Below are 20,303 nucleotides of genomic sequence, written 5' to 3'. Positions count from 1 at the left end.
TTTTTTTTTTTTTTTTTTGATTCGGAGTCTGTCTCTGTCTACCAGGCTGGAGTGCAGTGGCGTGATCTCGGCTCGCTGCAAGCAAGCTCCGCCTCCCGGGTTCACACCATTCTCCTGCCTCAGGCTTTCCGAGTAGCTGGGACTACAGGCGCCCGCCACCACGCCCGGCTAATTTTCTTGTACTTTTAGTAGAGACGGGGTTTCACCGTGGTCTCGATCTCCTGACCTCGTGATCCGCCCGCCTCGGCCTCCCGAAGTGCTGGGATTACAAGCGTGAGCCACCGCGCCCGGCCAAAAGCTGGAGTTTCTTAACCTCTAGTCGGGGTAGAGACATTTAAAACGGCCCCTAAACTTGGGGGGCGCATAGGCTCATGGGAAATAGAGTCCACTACTTGTCCAGCGATAAGCAGTGGGCCCTGAGAGGCGGACTTCCGGTGCACTTCTGCGCGTGTGCACCTCTCCCTGCGTGCGTGTTTGCGCATGCGCGCCGCCGCCTCACTGCCCTCGCTTCCTGTGCGTCCTCAGGTCGCCGCTTGCTCTAGTTCCCAGGCTTTGGCCTCCAGTGGACGAGCATGGCGGAGCCTGCGGGGCTGGACGCTGACCGCCCGGGCCAGCACCTAGGCGGGCGCGGAGCTGTGCAGGCCAGGGTTCGCGCGGGCCGGGTGGAGGCTCGAGCGGGGACCCCGGAGCGTGAGCCCCGGAGTCGGCGGCGCTGCGGCCAGAGGGGCCGGGCGGGAGTTGGCTGAGGTGGCGGCGGCGGCGGCGAAGGGGCGGCGGGACCCGGGCCTGGCCCGTATGTGTCTTTGGCGTCCTGGACCAGGTAGTCGCTGTATGATGAGCCCCAGGGAGGCGGATCTGGGCCCCCAGAAGGACACCCGCCTGGATTTGCCCCGTAGGCCCGGCCCGGGTCCCTCGGGAGCAGAACAGCCTTGGTGAGGTGGACAGGAGGGGACCTCGTGAGCAGACCCGCGCCAGCGACAGCAACCCCGCCCCGGCCTCTCGGGAGCCGTGGGGTAGAGGCTGCGGAGCCCCAGGAGGGTAGGTCTTGGATTTTCGGGCCCAGAGCGAGAAGGGCCTGGGTGAAGTCACCGTGTGCTGGGGACCTTAGAGTGTGGGGCAGGGGGAGGGTCCCGATCGTTTGCAGGAGAGACGTGTGTTGGGTTTGAGGGCAGGGTCCGGCTGCACCGAACAGCCGCTGCATGGGAAGATCTGGGAGGACGAGGCTTACGGGGGCATGGAGGGTGTCACCAGCCTCAGCTGCGGACGTCGTCTCCACTCCCCCCTAACCCCTAACAGCCCTTCCTCCTCCTCTCCGTGCATTATTAGAAGAGACAGGGTTTCACCATGTTGGCCAGGCTGGTCTCAAACTCCTGATTTCGACCGCCTCAAAACGTCCGTCAGCACCTCTGTTCTCTCATTTAAGCGTCTGCTGATTCCCCCCTTAGAGCTGCCCTGGAAAATAGTAGTAATGCAGGAACAGTCTGCAGGGATTCTCTCCTGCTGCCTCAGTTGTTAGGGGAAGAGACTGGGCCTTAGCAGGTGGGTGACTTGAGCAGGTCACCGATTTTGTGGGTAGAATTACTCATAGTAGAACTCAGGGGTCTTATCTCCCAGGCCCGTGTTCTTTCTCCCGTATCCTAGTTTTCTTAATAGAAAATTATTAGGGGCAGCAGTAACCAAGTTCAGTTAGATAATTTAGAAAGAAAGCCATATTTTATACACATTCGTTTCATTTCTGAGAGCTCACATTCCTATGGCTTCTTTGATTTTTAAGCGGTTTAAAGAAACAATAAGAAAATGCGGGCCGGATGCAGTGGTTCACACCTGTAATCCCAGCACTTTGCGGGCCTAGAGCAAGAGTATCCCTTGAGACCAGGAGTTAGAGACCAGCCTAGGCAACATAGGGAGACCCTGACTCTACAAAAAATACAAAAGTAGCCAGGCATGCTGGGATGCACCTGTGGTCCCAATTACTCAGGAAGCTGAGGTGGGAGGATCCATGGAGCCCAGGAAGTCGAGGCTGCAGTGAGCCGTGAATACACCACTGCACTCCAGCCTGGGTGGCAGATTGAGACCCTGTCTCAGCACACCAACCACAAAAAACATGAGCCGTATATTGGGAATTTTTTTTCTTTTTGCACGTTGTATTTGATGGCAGACCATGTTACCCATGAGAGTCTAACTCATCTGATTACTACCTGATTATCTTAGAGTTACAAAGTTACAAGTGCGTGCTTCTCCTATCACTTTTTTTTTTTTTTTTTGGAGACAGTGTCTCTCACCCAGTCTGGAATGCAGCAGCGTGGTCTCGGCTAACTGCAACCTCCACCTCCCAGGTTCAAATGATTCTTGTGCCTCAGCCTCCTGAGTAGCTGGGACTACAGGCATGTGACACTACACCTGGCTAATTTTTTTGTTATTTTTAAGTAGAGACGGGGTTTCGCCATATTGGCCCGAGGCAGGTGGATCACTTGAGGCCAGAATTCGAGACCAGCCTGGCCAATGTGGCGAAACCCTGTATCACTCTTTTAGACCCTTCTGAGTGTTTGCAGGTTGAGTGTTCACAGGATGTTAATCTATTGAGCTTTCTTTTGTGGTTCTTACGCAGGAGATTTCTGCCTTTGCAGGCCGGAGCACTCATGACTTAAATGACCTGCTTCTCCCCTCTAGGTCTATCAGCCACAGTCTCTGCACGTTTCCAAGAGCAGCAGAAAAATGAACACATCACGGGTGAGTTTTCCTACTTGTGTATATGTTCCTCCACTTTATTTTATGATGCATTTTAAGAGGTTTATAAGGATTCATACTTTTTTTTTCTTTTTTTTTTTTTTTTGAGATGGAGTCTTGCTCTATTGCCCAGGCTGCAGTGCAGTGGCATGATCTCGCTTCACTGCAACCTCCACCTCCTGGGTTCAAGCGATTCTCCTGTCTCAGCCTCCCGAGTAGCTGGGATTACAGGCACATGCCACCATGCCCAGCTAATTTTTTTGTATTTTTAGAAGAGACAGGGTTTCACCATGTTGGCCAGGCTGGTCTCAAACTCCTGACCTCAGGTGATCCTCCCGCCTCAGCCTCCCAAAGTTCTGGGATTACAGGCATGAGCCACCGTGCCCAGCCAGGATTCATACTTTAAAATGGGAATGTGGAAATAGACATTATCCTGTAAAATATGGTTAGTGTGGCAGATCAGCACAAAAAATGATTTGTGAAACTTGTATGTGTGGGTAGTATATTTTAAGGCTGTTGAAATTGAGCCGCACCTAGGACTGATACTCTTGGCAGTCATCACAAAAGGAAAATGCCATCTTGTATTAGTCCATTTTCACACTGCTATAGAGAAATAACCAAGACTAGGTAATTTATAAAGAAAAGAGGTTTAAGTGGCTCACGCCTGCAGGCTCTATAATGGGAAGCATGGCTGGGGAGGCCTCAGGAAACTTACAGTCATGGTGGAAGGCGGAGGAAAAGCGGGTACATCTTCATCACCAGAGCAGGAGGAAGAGGGAAGGGGAGGCGCTACACACTTTTAAACAACCACATCTTGTGATAACTCACTCAGTATCAGCACCAAAGGGGAAATTGCCCCCATGATCCAATCACCTCCCACCAGGCCCCACCTCCAACATTGGGGATTACAATTGAATATGAGATTTGGGCGGCCACACAAACCGAAACCGTATCACCATCCATGACGTCGTTTGCATTGATTATAAGGAGAAACCAATTTTGTTACTTGTGGATTTAAAAGATTTTCTAGGACTTGGAAAAATTTCTTCATTCAAGTTGATATAATTGTGGATAGCTTTCCTAATAACAACCATTAAATTACTGTAACGTATGGCTTATTCTTGGTGCTTATGTAAGCAGAGGGCCTGCTGCCCAAGGAGAACTTGGTGCATATAATTTTTCCGGGGATGGAAATATCATGATCCAAGTAGACAGAATTCTGTTTTTACTGTTGAGTCCTAGATCATGGGGGGAATGAATGACGTGATCATCCTTCAGATATTTGTTCGTCTTTTTGTTTGGGTTGCACAGCAAACAATACAAACAGTTACTCTCTTGTGAAGATTTCCTCATTTGTGTTTCTCATTTCAGTTCTCAGTGTTTTAGTTTTGTCCTTTTCACTTTGCTGAGTCAGTCAGTAAAGATTACCAGTGATTTAATTGCAGTCAAATCCAGCGGGCATTTCCTAGCCCCTTCCTCGCAGGAACCTTTGTCTGCCTTTGACATCTGTTACTTCCAAACTGATATTTTCTCCATGGAGTCTCTCTTTTCTTGGCTTTTAAAAAGAGTCATCTGTAAGTATTTCTGTTTGTCTTTAAATTGTGAAGTCTGTTTTTTCTTCTTCTTTTCTTCTTTTTTTGAGATAGGGTCTTGCTCTGTCATCCAGGTTGGAGTGTAGACATGATCACAACTCACTGCAGCCTCGATCTCCTGGGCTCACATGATCCTCCTGCCTCAGCCTCCTGCGTAGCTGGGACTACAGGTGCACGCTGCCACACCTGGCTAATTTTTTTTGTGTTGTAGTAGAGACTGGCTTTCACCATGTCATGCAGGCTGGTCTCGAACTCCTGAGCTCAGACAATCTGCGTGCCTCGGCCTCCCAAAGTGCTAGGATTACAGGTGTGAGCCACTGCTCCCGGCCTAGAGATGTATTCTCACTGTATTGCTCAGGCTGGTCTCAAACTCCCGGCCTCAAGGAATCCTTTCACTTTGGCCTCCCAAAGTGCTAGGATTACAGATGTAAGCCACCACACCTGGCCAATAAGGAATCTTTTTTAAAAGGGGCTAGGAATAACGCATAATACTGTCTTTCTTAATACATGTGGCAGTTGGGTTAAATCTTTTAGTAGTTCCCATAGTATGTGTCTTGCATGCTCATTGTTTTGAAGAAACTGGGTTGGTTATCCTCAGTTTGGATTGTGTTACCCTTGTTTCACCTTTAGCACATTTTAAAAAAATATCTTGTATGCCTTGTAAAATTGGTGGTTTGATCTGGAAATCTAATCAGGTTTATGTTCAATTCTTTTCACACAACTATACCGTACGTGGCATTTGTCTACTTCTGGAGGCACCTGTTACCTTCTTTGTTTTTGTGAAGTTAAGAACTATTGACTGTTGATTATTGCTGTGATTTACTAGTTCATTAGGGGAGGCAAAATGGTGTTCTGCTAATTTTATCATTTCTTCTTTATTTACTAGCCAAAATACCTTTCTTTTCTTTTGTTTTTTTTGGAGACAGAGTCTCACTCTGTCACCCAGGCTGGCACATTTATGGCTCACTGCAGCCTCAAACTCCTGTGCTCAAGTGATCCTCCCACTTCAGCCTCCCAAGTAGCTGGGAGTATAGTCATGTGCCACATTGTCCAGCTAATTTTTTAATTTCTAGTAGAGACAGGTTTCGCTATGTTGCCCAGGCTGGTCTTGAACTTCTGGGCTCAAGTGATCCTCTTCTTTGACCTCCCAGTGTTGGATTATAGGCACGAGCCACCACAGCTGGCCTAGAATACTTTTCTAAAGATAAATTTCTATTCTCTATTTGGTTATGTAATTCATGCAGGAAAGACAGTTTCTAAAATATTGAGTAGGCTTTTAAGCAGGAAGGTTTTTTTGTTTTGTTACCATTATGAGCTCACAGATTTAGACTGTGAATTTTTGTCTGGAGCACTACATGGAACCTCTTAAACACATAATAAATATTTCAGTACATAGAAGTTATGATTCTTTTTGAAAATTAAGTGGTTCCATCTTTGGCCAGATGGAATCCCTTTGAGTTGGTTTCTGAGCCCTTTTGAAATATATTTGATATATTTGATAGCTGATATATACATAGAATATATATTTGATAGCATTATTTTCTATTCAGCATTTTATTTTGAAATCATTTCAAATTTTCAGAAAAATTGCAAAGATTTTACAAAGAAATCCCAGATACTTCCTTTTGTTCAGATACTTCATTCTTAACATTTTCCCACATTAATCATTTATATGCATATATACATATGTGTGTATATATATTTATATATATATTTTTTTTTCTGAACTATTTGAGAGTGGGTATGTCATGCCTCTTTACCCTATAAAGTTTTAGATTATATCTCATAAAATCAAGAACATTCTGTTAAATATCCATAGCACAGTAATTGAATTCAGGAAATTTATCATTTATTTAATACTTTTATCTATAGTTCATTTTCCAGTTTTGCCAATTTCCCGATAATTTCCCTTATAGCAATTTTTAATTTTTGGTAGAAGATTCAGTCTAGGACTGTTAATTGCCTTTAGTTTTCATTCGTTTTAAGTCTGTTTAATACAGATTTGTTCCACAGTGCCATTATAATATTTGAAGAATACAGGCCAATGATTTTACAGAAGTCTTTAAATTTACGTTTCCCTGATCTTTCTTCATGATTAGATTTAGACTGTGAATTTTTGTCTGGAGCACTACATGGAACCTCTTAAATTTATGGCTCAGATAGGATCTGTCTTGGGAAACTTCTGCGCATGCTTGAGAAGATGGCTTGTTCTGCTCTGGTTGGGTGGAGTGTTTGACAAATGTTAATGAGATCAGGTTGGTTGGTTGTGTTGTTCAGGTGTACTATGTCCTTGTTGATTGTGTGCCTACTTGTATCAGTTGTGGGGGAGAGGGGATTGAAATCTGCTGCAATTGTGGTTCTGTTTCTCTTTGCAGTTTTACCACTTTTTGCTTTATGTGTTATATTAGATACATAAATGTTCAAGGTTATTATGTCCTGTTGATTAATTAATCACTTTGTAAAATGGCCTTCCTTATCCCTGCTAATATTCCAGGCTATGAAATATACTTTGTTATTTATGTAGCATTCTTTTGAGTAATGCATGCATGGTATATCTTATTCCATCCTTTTACTTTTAACCTATTTGCATCTTTATATCTAAAGTATTCTTGTAGGCAGCAAGATTTGGATCTTGCTTGTTTTCATCAGTCTATTTCTGTCTCATAATTGGGGATGTATAGACCGTTTACATGTAATGTGATTATTGATAAAACTAGTTAGATTATAGTCCGTTGTCTGCTTTCTTTTAGTCTCATCTTCTTTGTTTCTTTTTAAAATGTCTTTGTCTTCCTTTTGATTAGTTGAGAATTTTTTATGATTCTACTTTATATCTTTTGTTGGGTTTTTAGCTATCACACTGTTCTGTTATTTTAGTGAGTTAGAATTTATAGTATGCAACTTTAATTATCACAGTTTATTCTTAAGATCCATTTTTCTTAGAGTAAGAGAAGCTTACAATAGGATACTTCCATTTCTCTCCTCTTGGTCTTTACACCGTTGTTCATTTTATTTTTACAGATACACACTATCTATTACATTGTTGTTAATTAAACAGTTATTATTTATTTATTTATTTATTTATTTATTTTGAGACGGAGTCTCACTCTGTCCCCCAGGCTGGAGTGCAGGAGTGCGATCTCGGTTCACTGCAACCTCTGCCTCCCGGGTTCAAGTGATTCTCCTGCCTCAGCCTCCCGGGTAGCTGGGCTTACACACACCCACCACCACACCCGGCTAATTTGTGTATTTTTAGTAGAGACGAGGTTTCGACATGTTGGCCAGGCTGGTCTCGAACTCCTGACCTCAGGTCACCCGTCTGCCTCAGCCTCCCAAAGTGCTGGGATTACAGGTGTGAGCCACCACACCTGGCCCAGTTATCTTTTAAAGAGATTTAAGTAATGAGAGAAAATACACAGTTACCATTTCTGGTACTCTTCATTCCTTTATGTAAATCTAAATTTTTATTTTCTGTCATTTTACTTCTGCTTGAAGGACTTTCTTTAACATTTCTTCTAGTTGATGATGAATTATTATATGTCTGCAAATGTCTTCATTCTGTCCTTGCTTTTAAAGGTGTTTTTGCTGGATTTTTCTCCACAGTGCTTTAAATATGTTTCTCTGTTGTCTTCCTGTTTACATTTTTTTTCTAAGAGAAATCTGATCTCATACTCATCTTTGTTCCCCTATATATAACATGTCTTTTTTTCTTTCCCCCCTTATTATTTTAAACTTTTTATCACTAGTTTTGGACAATTTGATTGCAATATATCATGGTATCATTTTTTTCATGTTGCTGTTTTGGGGATCATTGAACTTCTTGGATCTTGGGTTTATGGTGTCATCACTTGGGGAACATTTTTATCATTATTTCTTCAAATACTCACCACCTCCCCTCCATTGATTCTTGTTGCCTGTATATTAGGCCACTTGAAATTTTCCCACAACACACTGTTGCTCTTTGTTTGCTTTTAATTCTTTTTTCTCTGTTTCATTTTATGTAACTTCTGTTGCTGTCTTTATATTCACTAATCTCTTTTTGCCACGATGCTGTTAATCTTTTCCAGTATAATTTTCATCTCAGATATTGTAGTTTCTATCTGTAGAAGGTTAGCGTGGGTCTTTTTTACATCTTGCCTGTCTCAATTTTTTTGAACATTTGGAATAGAATGGTGAACTCTCTCAGTGCTCTGTGCGGGTTGTAAACTCTGTGTCAATTCTGGGCCAGTTTTGATGGACTGATTGTTTTCCTTATGAGTTGTAATTTCCTGCCCATTTTCCCGTCTTGCAGCTCTTTCTCCTCACATCTGCCTCTGTTCTTCTTCCCTGCCCGTGGCCTGGAATCACTCAAGGCAGAAGTTGATTGGTTCACCTTGTTTATTTCCCATCACTCATAGATAACTCTACTGCCTGATAATCAGTGCCTTGAAAACCATTGCTTCAGCCCGGGCGTGCTGTCTCATACCTGTAATCACAGCACTTTGAGAGGCCAAGGTGGGTGGATCACAAGGTCAGGAGTTCAAGACCAGCCTGGCCAACATGGTGAAACCCCGTCTCTACTAAAAATACAAAAATTGGCCGGGCGTGCTGGTGCATGCCTGTAATCCCAGCTACTTGGGAGGCTGAGGCAGGAGAATCGCTGGAACTCGGGAGACAGAGGTTGCAGTGAGCCAAGATTGTGCCATTGCACTCCAGCCTGGAAGACAAGAGCGAGACTTCATCTCAAAAAAAAAAAAAAAAAAAAAAAAAAACCATTGCTTCATATATGTTCTCTGTTTTATTTTTCTTTCTGTTTTTGATTTTGTTGTTGTTCTTTGGTGTGTGCTGTTTCAGGTTGGAGGGTATATGCAGTACCTGTTTATCACAACTGAGGGCAGAAGTCCTCATGTCTCTCTATTTTTTCTAAAATATGTATTTTTTTCTTTGTAGAGACAGGGTCTTGCTATGTTGCCAAGGCTGGTCTCAAGCTCCTGACCTCAACCAATCCTTCTGCCTCAGCTTTTCAGAGTGCTGGGATTACAGGCATGAGCCACCGCACCTGGCCTGGATCCAGTTTTATTCATGTCCAGATGGTTTTTTTCCCTGAGCTGTTTTTGATTTTCTTCCACCTCATATGAACTGTAGTGTCGGCTTATCTAGTTCCAGGAAAAAGCTTTTTGGTATTTTTATTGGGATTGCATATTTATAAAGTAATTTAGGGTAACTGATATCTTTGTATTATTAAGTTGACCTTAATAATACAACTACTTTTTTTTTTTTTTTTTTTTTTTTTTGGATTTTTAGTAGAGATGGGATTTCACCATGTTGACCAGGTTGATCTTGAACTCCTGACCTCAGGTGATCTGCCTGCCTCAGCCTCCCAAAGTGTTGGGATTACGGGCGTGAGCCACTGTGCCCGAGCACTTTTTTTTTTTTTTTTGACGGAGTCTCTCTCGTTGCCCAGGGTGGAGTGCAGTGGCACAATCTCGGCTCACTGCAAGCTCCGCCTCCTGGGTTCACGTCATTCTCCTGCCTCAGCCTCCCAAGTAGCTGGGACTACAGGCGCCCGCCACCACGCCTGGCTAATTTTTTGTATTTTTAGTAGAGACGGGGTTTCACCGTGTTAGCCGGGATGGTCTCGATCTCCTGACCTCGTGATCCGCCCGCCTTGGCCTCCCAGAGTGCTGGGATTACAGGCGTGAGACACCGCGCCTGGCCAAGATTGAGATGTTTGAGATAAAACTCAGCAATGCAGATAGCCAGAGGCCACTGGCTATGAGAATAAAAGAGCCAAAAGAACAAGGGCCTGAAACTAGGTGAGAGCCCCAGAGCAGTGAGTTAGGAAGAAGACCAGGAACTGAGTGGTGGGTGCTCCAACATGAAGAGGTCCAGGAGAAGGGGAGGGCCTGGCAGCAAAGAAGACTAAAAGAAGTGACAAGGAGTAAAATGCTTATGTTTGTTTACATGTTTATCTCCTTATTAGGTTGTCCGCTTTCTGAGAGCAGGCATGGTGTTTCACTCATCTCATATCCCCAAAACTCAGTTCAGTTGCAAAACAGGAGCTCAGTTGTGTTTTGGGTTTTTATTTTTGTGGAGTAATATATATTTTATATATATATATCCCCAAAGGATATATGTTTCCTATATGATTTCCAATGTGATTTCCCTTCCATAATCTGTAACATAAAATAAGCTATACAATGTTCATGGTTAACTTTACGAGTGAGCTTTGTAAAATGTTATCCCCCTATCCCTTTTCCATATCTCCCAATTCTGATCATGTTGCCATTACAGGGGCCAGTGTCATTCAAAGATGTGGCTGTGGATTTCACCCAGGAGGAGTGGCAGCAACTGGACCCTGATGAGAAGATAACATACGGGGATGTGATGTTGGAGAACTACAGCCATCTAGTTTCTGTGGGTGAGGATAGCTTGCTTTCTGAATGCTCTCAGTTGAATGGGGTTTTATCCTTGAGTTTGAAGAAATAAGTGATGACACCATTTAATTCCTTGTGGGCACTAGCTGGAGTGTTTATATTATTCTTCATTGAAAGGTTCTAACTTTGATAAGGTAAAAAATGGAGCACTTCTGTTATGCAGCTTATGAGGTGGCAACATCTTGTACTTTGGAGATTCTGAAGCCAAGCAGCTTGCCCAAGTGCTTCTTCTTTTCCCATTAACAGGGTATGATTATCACCAAGCCAAACGTCATCATGGAGTGGAGATGAAGGAAGTGGAGCAGGGAGAGGAGCCGTGGATAATGGAAGGTGAATTTCCATGTCAATATATTCCAGGTAAGTTAGTAGAGTATCACATGTTAAAAAATGCTCATCCCAGACCTTTGGGAGTGACTAAAGAGTTGTTTATATGTACTCGGTACCCTCAGTAACACCTCCCAACTCCCAAATATCCCTTTCCTTCCCGCACGCATACCACATACATGAACTCTTTTGTTGATTTTACATCTGATTTACATTGGTAGGGATTTTTTCATTCTAACCTGTGCTGGGGACCCATTCACTTCCTCTTTCTCCAGCATTATCGGTAACTTATTTACTCCCTCGCCATTACAGAATTGTGAGTTTTTTGTTTGTTTGTTTGTTTGTTTGTTTGTTTGTTTGTTTTGGAGACGGAGTCTTGTTCTGTCACCCAGGCTGGTGTGCACTGGTATGATCTCAGCTCACTGCAACCACTATCTCCCAGGTTCAAGCGATTCTCCTTCCTCAGCCTCCCGAGTATCTGGGATTTCAGGTGCATGCCACCATGCCTGGCTAATTTTTGTATTTTTAGTAGAGACGGGGTTTCACCATGTTGGCCATGCTGGTCTTGAACTTCTGGCCTCAAGTGATCTGCCCACCTCAGCCTCCCAAAGTGCTCAGATTACAGTCCTGAGCCACTGCTCCCGGCCTTACAGAATTGTTTTGCTTTGGGGCATTCAGAAGTCTGACATAAAAATTAACTTGAGACTTTTATGTTCATTCTTTTTATCTTCCATTTTCTTTCCTTCCTTGCTTTAAAAATACCTTGGACTTATTTTCTGCCCTCGATTTTATTTATTTCTTTAGGCATTCAGATACCAAAACCTCGCCCTCCACCTATGCTTGTGAATTCAGTCACAACTTGTGGTGTACGTTATTTCCCAAAGTCCATGCTCAGTTGATGTGATGATATAGCGCTGCCTCAGCTTTCCTCTCTTTCCCCAATGCTCATTTATGACCTGTCTGTGTTCATTTCCCCTTCCCCATAACTGGAATCATGCTCTGTCCATAGTAGACATTCAGGAAGTGTGAATTTCATAAGTGAACATCGGTTCCTTTTCTTGCCTTTTCAGGAGTGTCCTCCTAGAACCTGTTTTCTACTTTTTTGGTTTTCTTTGTATCCCTTAAAAGAGTTTATCTAATCTCAACTTCTAAGACCTTTTTTCCTGTGTATTTTTGCAGCTTGCCTCCAAATTGATATGTCTGACACTTTTAACTTAGTTGAATATTTTACTTGACAACATAGCAGTACCAGTGAGATAGTTCACTTCCTTCTTTCTCAGAATGTCTGATGATAAACTGTGCACATTCCAAAATCATGAATTCTATCTACCTTCCTCACCTCCCAGTATTTGATTGTGCTAGTCTTCTCTCCATGGTTTGTGTTCTTTGTCTTTTGTGAAATGCCTTGCAGATCGTCAGCACATTCTGTTTCTTTTGACATTAGTGTTCAGTATTCTCCCATACCTGGATTACAGTGCATCCATCTTCCATTCAAATGATCGTTGTCCTTTTCTTTCATCTGCATTTTACTCGCCCAGATAATATATATTTTCCCTCCCTTTCTTCTTCCCCTCCCCTCCCCTCCCTCGCTCGCTCCCTCCCTCCCTCCCTCCCTTCCTTCCTTCCTTCCATTTTGAGATGGAGTCTCACGCTCGTCACCCAGGCTGGAGTGCAATGGCATGATCTCGGCTCACTGCAGCCTCCCCCTCTCGGGTTCAAGGGACTCTCCTGCCTCAGCCTCCCAAAGTAGCTGGGATTACAGGTGCACGCCACCATGCCTGGCTAATTTTTATATTTTTAGTAGAGACGGGGTTTCACCGTATTGGTCAGGCTGGTCTCTAACTCCTGACCTTGTGATCCGCCTGCCTCGTCCTCTCAAAGTGCTGGGATTACAGGCCTGAGCCACTGTGCCCAGCCTATTTATTTATTGAGACGGAGTCTCACTCTGTCACTGAGGCTGGAGTGCAGTGGCGCAATCTCGGCTCACGATAACCTCTGCCTCCCAAGTTCAAGCGATTCTTGTGCCTCAGCCGCCCGAGTAGCTGGAATTACAGGTGTGCACTATCACGCCCGGCCTATTTTTGTATTTTTAGTAGAGACGGGGATTCAGTATGTTGGCCAGGAGTTCACTCTGTTGAGCTCCTGGCCTTGTGATCTGCCCGCCTCAGCTTCCCAAAGTGCTGGGATTACAGGAGTGAGCCACTGCACCCGGCCCCCTTCATTTAATTTTAAATTGTGGTTAAAAAAAAAAACACCTAACACTGCCGGGTGCGGTGGCTAATGCCTGTAATCCCAGCACTTTGGGAGGCCGGGGCGGGCAGATCACGAGGCCAGGAGATCGAGACCATCCTGGCTAACACGGTGAAACCCCATCTCTACTAAAAATACAAAAAAATTAGCCAAGCGTGGTGGCGGGCACCTGTAGTCCTAGCTACTTGGGAGGCTGAGGCAGGAGAATGGCATGAACCCGGGGGGCAGAGCTTGCAGTGAGCAGAGATTGCACCACTGCACTCCAGCCTGGGTGACAGAGTGAGACTCCGTCTCAAAAAAAAAAAAAATGTAACATACAATTTACCATCTTAACCATTTTTAAGTGTACAGTAATGTTAACTGTATTTGCATTGTTGAGCAATAAACTTCAGCATTGTGCATTGTGTGTCGGGTTTTGTCAAGCACGTGACAGCGCGTGGTAGGTGTGGAGTGTGGCTCATCAGCAAGCGCTCTGGCAAGTCGTCCTTTCGCCATCTTCATCCCTACTTCCTGTGCTTCCACTCCCTTGGGTCCCAGGATCCCACTCCTTCAGTGAAACTCAGTCTTCCATCTCTGCTTGGTGCTCTTGTCCTGGTTTCTGCTCAACTCAGCGCCGTGTCTCTGTTCCCCAAAGTTCTGTTTCTGTTCTGCACTGCCCCTGTTTTGTCTTTTTTTTTTTTTTTTTTTTTTTTAAGACACAAGGTCTCGGCCGGGCGTGGTAGCTCACGCTTGTAATCCCAGCACTTCGGGAGGCTGAGGCGGGCAGATCACCTGAGGTCAGGAGTTCCAGACCAGCCTGGCCAACAAAGTGAGACCCGTCTCTACTAAAAATACAAAAATTAGCTGGGCGTGGTGGCATGTGCCTATAGTCCCAGATACGTGGAGGCAGAGGCAGGAGAATTGCTTGAAGCCGGGAGGCAGCAGTTGTGGTGAGCAGAGAACACGCCACTGCACTCCATCCTGGGCGACAGAGCGAGACTCTGTCATTCATAAATAAATAAATAAATAAATAAATAAATACTCATACAATAAATAAATAAATAAATAAATAAATAAATAAATACTCATACTCTTTCTAGAGAGAGAAAGAGATAGACAGAGGAGAGAGATAGAGGGACAGAGGAGAGAGAGAGAGAGAGAGAGAGAGATCTCCGTCTCTGTTGCCCAGGCTGGGAGTGTGGAGGTGCTATCATGGCTCACTGCAGCCTCCAACTCCTGGACTCGAGACCCTCCACCCCACCTTCCAAGTAGCTGGGACTACAGGTGCACAGAGCTGACCACACCTGGCTCATTTTTAAAGTTTTTTTGTAAAAATGGGGTGTCCCTATGTTGCCCAGGCTGGAGTGCAGTGGTATGATCATAGCTCATGACAGCTTCGAACTCCTGGGCTCAAGCAACCCTCCCACCTCAGCTTCCACATAGCTGGGACTACAGGCCTGCCCACCACACCCAGCTAATTTTAAAAAATTTTCTGTAGAAGCGGAGTCTTGCTATGTTGCTCAGGCTGCTCTCCAACTCCAGACCTCAAGCCATCCTACCACCTCTACCTTGCAAAGTGTTGGGATTACAGGCATGAGCCACAGCACCCGACCTGTCTGTTCTGGACACACTTGGAGCACTTCCTGCTCTTCCACACCATCTCAATGACCAGGGTTGTCCAGATGGCTCCTAAAGGCTCCTAACGGCATATCATGTGAGGACTGCATTTCGTCTGTTTGTAGGACAGTTGTATGTACCTTCTTCATACCTCAGACCCTGTCTATATCTGAAGTGGTGGTATTTGCTTCCTCTCCCAGCCTTTCACCTCCTGTGCGTTCACTAAATTCACCAGTCACTAAGGCATGAAACTGACAGATTTTACTCTGAACGTCCTCTTCCTTCTGGGAGGTGCCAGGTCCTAGACAGCTGTCTCCATTTTTCTGTTCTTTGCATTCTCACTGCTCTCCCCCGGCCCCTCCTTCTGTACTTTAAGTATTAGCTTGCCTATTGCAGCAGTCTTCTCTTTGGTCCTCCTGATTGCCATCTCCTTCTGCCATCATTCAGTCTACCCATTCTCTTGAGACTAATCTTCCTAAAGCATGGATCTAAATATATTATTTAGGCCGGGCGCAGTGGCTCACACCTGTAATCCCAGCACTGTGGGAGGTGGAGGCAGGCGGATCACCTGAGGTCAGGAGTTCGAGACCACCCTGCCCAACCCGTCTCTATTAAATATAGAAAAATTAGCCAGGCATGGTGGCACACGCCTGTAATCCCAGCTACTCCAGAAGCTGAGGCAGGAGAATCACTTGAACCCAGGAGGCGGAGGCTGCAGTGAGCCGAGATCATGCCACTATACTCCAGCCTGGGTGATAGAGCACGACTCTGTCTCAAAATGAATAAATCAATCTCTCATTTACCTGCTCAAAAACTTTCAGTGGCCCCCAACTGTGGTCGGTTTAGATGCTTAGCTCATTAGAATGCCATCCAAGCTCTAGATCTGTGGCTTTCAAGCTGGGCTTTGAGACGCATCATGAGTTCAAAGGAGAGAGTAAGGGGAAGAAGCTGAACTGGGGATTTCTGGTTTTCTAGCCCATTGTCAATCTTTGGGTTTTATTCCTTTTTCAAATTGTGCTTCCATTTAAAAAATGAGTTCCAGTTTAAAAATATATATATATATATACTGGACTGGGCATGGTGGCTTATGCCTGTAATCCGAGCAATTTGGGAGGTCGAGGTGGGCAGATCACTTGAGCCCAGGAGTTCGAGGCCAGGCTGGGCAACATAGGGAGACCCCATTTCTACAAAAAAATTTAAAAATTAGCCGGAAGTGGTGGCATGTGCTTGTAGTCCCAGCTATTCAGGAGGCTGAGGTGGGAGGATTGCTTGAGCCCAGGAGGTCAAGGCTGCAGTGAGCTGTGATAGTCCCACTGCACTCCAGCCTGGGTGACCGGGTGAGATCCTGTCTCAAAAAAAAATTTAAAAAGTTCAATTAGCTGGGCATGGTGGCACGCACCTGTAGTCCCAGCTACTTGGGAATGCTGAGGTAAAAGAGGATTGCTTGAGCTCAGAGTTCTCAGGTTGCAGTGAGCTATGATAGTGCCACTGCACTCCAGCCTGGGCAAGAGTGATACCCTGATTCTGTAAAAAAAAGAAAAGAAAGAAAAGTGCTTGAAAACCATTGCGGTAAATGATCCATTCTAAACTATAATCCCACAAAGTGTTCATTTCCTACTTCTATTAGAACATGTCACATTCATTCAAAAAATATGTACTGATATCAACTATTTGCCTGCCACTGTTAAGGACTGGGAATAAAGCAGTGAACTGAACACGTTACCCTCATAATTTTACACTTTATTGCAGGAAAAGATGGACACTAAAATACATGTGTCAAGGCCGGGAGTGGTGGCTCATACCTGTAACCCTAGCACTTTGGGAGGCCAAAGTCAGGAGTTCAAGACCAGCCTGGGTAACATGGCGAAACCCCGTCTCTACTAAAAATACAAAAATTAGCTGGAAATCGCTTGAACCTGGGAGGCTAAGGTTGCAGTGAGCTGAGATCGTGCCACTGCACTCCAGCCTGGGCAACAGAGCAAGACTCTGTCTCAAAAAATAATAATAAACAAAATAAATGTGTCAAATGGTGACAATTACTGTGAGGGGAAAAAAGTTCCTTGGGAGTGGGAAGTGATTACTTTTTATGAGGTGGTTGAGAAAGGCCTCACTGATAAGATACTTAGAGAGCTGAAGGAGGTGGAGAGAGAGCCAGCTTATCTCCAAAAGAACAGCATTCCAGAGAGGAATATGCATGGCATGTTTAGAACAGCAGGAAAAGCCAATGAGGCTGGAGCGAAGTTCAGCAAAGGCAAAGGCGGAGAGAGTTGAGATCCAAGAGGGAGCAAGGAGTCATGTCACGCCTTGATGGGGATCGTAAGGACTGTCTTTTACTCTGAATAAAATGGGAATCTTTGCAGGTTGAACAGAGGACTAATGAGATTCAACTTAGTGTTCTTAAAAAGATCTCTCTGGCCTCTCTGTTGAGAACAGTTCATAGGAGAACTCTGGTTAAAACAGGGTTCCTGGTTATAAGGCAGCACTCCAGGCAAGACAAGCCAGAGGTATGGATGAGAGAGGCAGAAGCAGATAGAAGTGGTCACATGCAGGATGTATTTTGAAAGTAGACCCGGCCAGGTGTAGTGGCTCAGGGCTGTAATCCCAGCATTTTGGGAGGCCAAGGCAGGAGGATCACTTGAGCCTAGGAGTTCAAGACTAGCCTGGGCAATGTAGCAAGACCCCGTCTCTAAAAAAATAAAAAATTAGCTGGGTTTGGTGGTTCATGCCTGTAGTCCCAGGGACTTGGGAGGCTGAGGTAAGAGAATCACTTTAGCCTGGGAAGTCATGGCTGCAGTGAGCTGTGATCATGCCACTGCACTCCAGCCTGGGCAACAGAGCGAGACCCTGTCTAGGAAAAAAAAAAAAGAAAGTAGACCCAAAAAATTTGCAGATGCTTTGCATGCAGTGTGTAAGAGAAAGAGAGGAGTCAAGGATGACTCCAGGGTTTTTGTTACATGAACTTTAATGGAGTTGTATTTATTGAGTTGGCAAAGACTGCAGGAGAAACCCATTTGGTGGGAGAGTGTGAAATTGGGAATTTGGTCTTGCACATGTTAAGTTTATTTTTTTCTTTAAAAAAAATTTTAATGCTTTAAAAATAAATAGACAGATGGGGTCTCACTAAGTTGCCCAGGCTGGTCTCAAACTCCTGGGCTCAAGCTGTCCTCCTGTCTTGACCTCCCAAAGTGTTGGGATTATAGGCATGACCCACTGCACCTGGCTTTGCACATGTTAAGTTTGAGGTGTTTGTTAGATATCCAAATGGAAACATCAAGTACACAGTTGCATATGTGGGTTTCGAGTTTAGGGATGAGATTGAGATGAAGATAAAAATGCTGGAGTCAGCCAGGTGTGGTAGCTCACGCCTGTAATCCCAACACTTTGGGAGGCCGAGGTGGGTGGATCACCTGAGGTCAGGAGTTTGAGACCAGCCTGGCCAACATGGCGAAATCCTGTCTCTACTAAAAATACAAAAAATTAGCCAGGTGTGGTGGTGGGCGCCTGTAATCCCAGGTACTTGGGAGGCTGAGGCAGGAGAATCGCTTGAACCTGGGAGGTAGAGGTTGCCGTGAGCCGAGATTGCACCATTGCACTCCAGCCTGGGCAACAGAGTGAGACTGTCTCAAAAAAAAAAAAGGCTGGAGTCTTCAATGTGGAAACAGAATTTGGATTTGGACTTAAGAAACGGGATGAGATACCTGGGAAGGCATTGTATAGTTTGTCTCTGACTGGCGAGGGTGAGAGGCTCTGTTTTATTTTGTGTGTTTCTGTGTTTCTTTTCTTTTTTTTTTTTTTTTTTTACAGACAGTCTCTGTTGCCCATGTTGGGGTGCAGTTGTGCCATCTCAGCTCACTGAAACCTCTGCCTCCTCGGTTCAGGCAATTCTCCTGCATCAGCCCCCGAGTAGCTGGGGATTATAGGCGCCCACCACCACACCTGGGTAAATTTTTTGTATTTTTAGTAGAGATGGGGTTTCATCATGTTGGTCAGGCTGGTCTCGAACTCCTGACCCCAGGTGATCTGCCCACCTTGGCCTCCCAAAGTGCTGGGATTACAGGCATGAGCCACCGTGCCCGGCCTATTTTGTGTGTTTCTGATACCCCCTAGCACAGTTCCTCACACATAGGGTAGGTGCTCAATGAGTGCTTATTACACTGAGCAGGGACTTTGTGATGCAAATGACTGTATCCCCAATACCTAGCACAGAGTGGTACCCGGCAAATATTTGACAAATAAATGTGTATTTGAATAAAGTGGAAAAATGGTAACTGCCATGGGAAATGTCAGAGATGGGTATTCCAGATCATTATTCTCTCAAAATCACTCACCTGGTCACCACCACAGGATTTATTCTACCTGCTTTATATTACTTTTTTTTTTTTTTTTGAGACAGAATCTTGCTCTGTTGCCCAGGCTGGAGTGCAGTGGTGCGGTCTCGGTTCACTGCAAGCTCCGCCTCCAGGGTTCACGCCATTCTTCTGCCTCAGCCTCCCGAGTAGCTGGGACTACAGGCACGTGCCACCACACTGGCTAATTTTTTTGTATTTTTCGTAGAGACGGGGTTTCACTGTGTTAGCCAGGATGGTCTCGATCTCCTGACCTTGTGATCCACCCGCCTCGGCCTCCCAAAGTGCTGGGATTACAGGCGTGAGCCACTGTGCCCGGTGCTTTATATTAAATTTAAACATACTTGAGCACCAAATTTGTATGCTTTTCTCTACAGTCGTCATATGAGTGAAGGTGGTAATGTGGGATGCAGCATTTTCTAAACATGGCCAAACTTTGACCATCTGGTGAGCTTTTGGCATTTTCAGAATATTAGGCATCCCTCCAAAACCTACTGAATCAGAATCTCAGGGGTTGTGCCCTGGAGAATTATTTTTTAAAAGCTTGCTAGGTGTTTCTGATTTAGCTCGTTCTCTGATGGCATTTGGATAATCGGTCCCAAGGCCCCAGGCCCTGCTCTGTCATTGACTATCCTTTTGAGTGAGTCATTTGATCTCTGGGTCTTTTTCCCACTTATAAAAAATGAGGGTGAGAGCTGGGTGCCTAGATATGTTTGTAATACTTAATCTCATTTTGACGCATGCGGGGTCTGTGCTGATAGCCTCCTTTTATTCCTGATGCTGGTCATTTGCATCCTCTTTGCTTTTTTTTTTTTTTTTTTTTTTTTTGATTAGTCTGGCTAGGGATTTCTTGTTTTTAATTGATCTTTTCAAAGAGCCAAAATTTGGTTTAATTGATTTTTTAAATGTTTCTATTTTAACTTCACTGATTTCTACTCTTTCATTAATTTTTTTTTTTATTTTTATTTTTTGAGATAGTCTTGGTCTGTCACCCAGGCTGGAGTGCAATGGCACAATCTTGGCTCACTGCAACCTCCGCCTCCTGGGTTCAAGTG

At 44.7% G+C, this 20,303-nt stretch overlaps 1 protein-coding gene across 1 annotated transcript; it reads left to right on the top strand.

Annotated features, from left to right (window-relative positions):
• Window positions 1–927: 927 nt before the first annotated feature.
• On the top strand, window positions 928–19,131 carry LOC116810146 (putative postmeiotic segregation increased 2-like protein 3). The gene is made up of 6 exons (XM_032754205.2): window positions 928–1,038; window positions 2,671–2,730; window positions 10,590–10,716; window positions 10,979–11,089; window positions 18,707–18,761; window positions 19,065–19,131. Exons 2-6 carry the CDS (start codon window positions 2,716–2,718, stop codon window positions 19,129–19,131), a joined length of 375 nt encoding a protein of 124 aa, XP_032610096.2. The 5' UTR covers window positions 928–1,038; window positions 2,671–2,715.
• The last annotated feature ends 1,172 nt before the right edge of the window (window positions 19,132–20,303 follow it).

The sequence above is a fragment of the Hylobates moloch genome, unplaced genomic scaffold, assembly GCF_009828535.3.
Source record: "Hylobates moloch isolate HMO894 unplaced genomic scaffold, HMol_V3 SCAFFOLD_143, whole genome shotgun sequence".
Taxonomy (NCBI): Eukaryota; Metazoa; Chordata; class Mammalia; order Primates; family Hylobatidae; genus Hylobates; species Hylobates moloch.
The sequence above is the reverse complement of the archived record's forward strand: the minus strand, read 5'-3'. Positions and strand labels throughout refer to the sequence as shown.

What these genes read in the sequence shown, in the direction of transcription:
- LOC116810146 (XM_032754205.2), top strand. An exon ending in TCCATGTCAATATATTCCAG is followed by an intron (nt 11,090 to 18,706) that starts GTAAGTTAGTAG and finishes TTTTTTTTACAG; the next exon opens with ACAGTCTCTGTTGCCCATGT. An exon ending in CCATCTCAGCTCACTGAAAC is followed by an intron (nt 18,762 to 19,064) that starts CTCTGCCTCCTC and finishes TACACTGAGCAG; the next exon opens with GGACTTTGTGATGCAAATGA.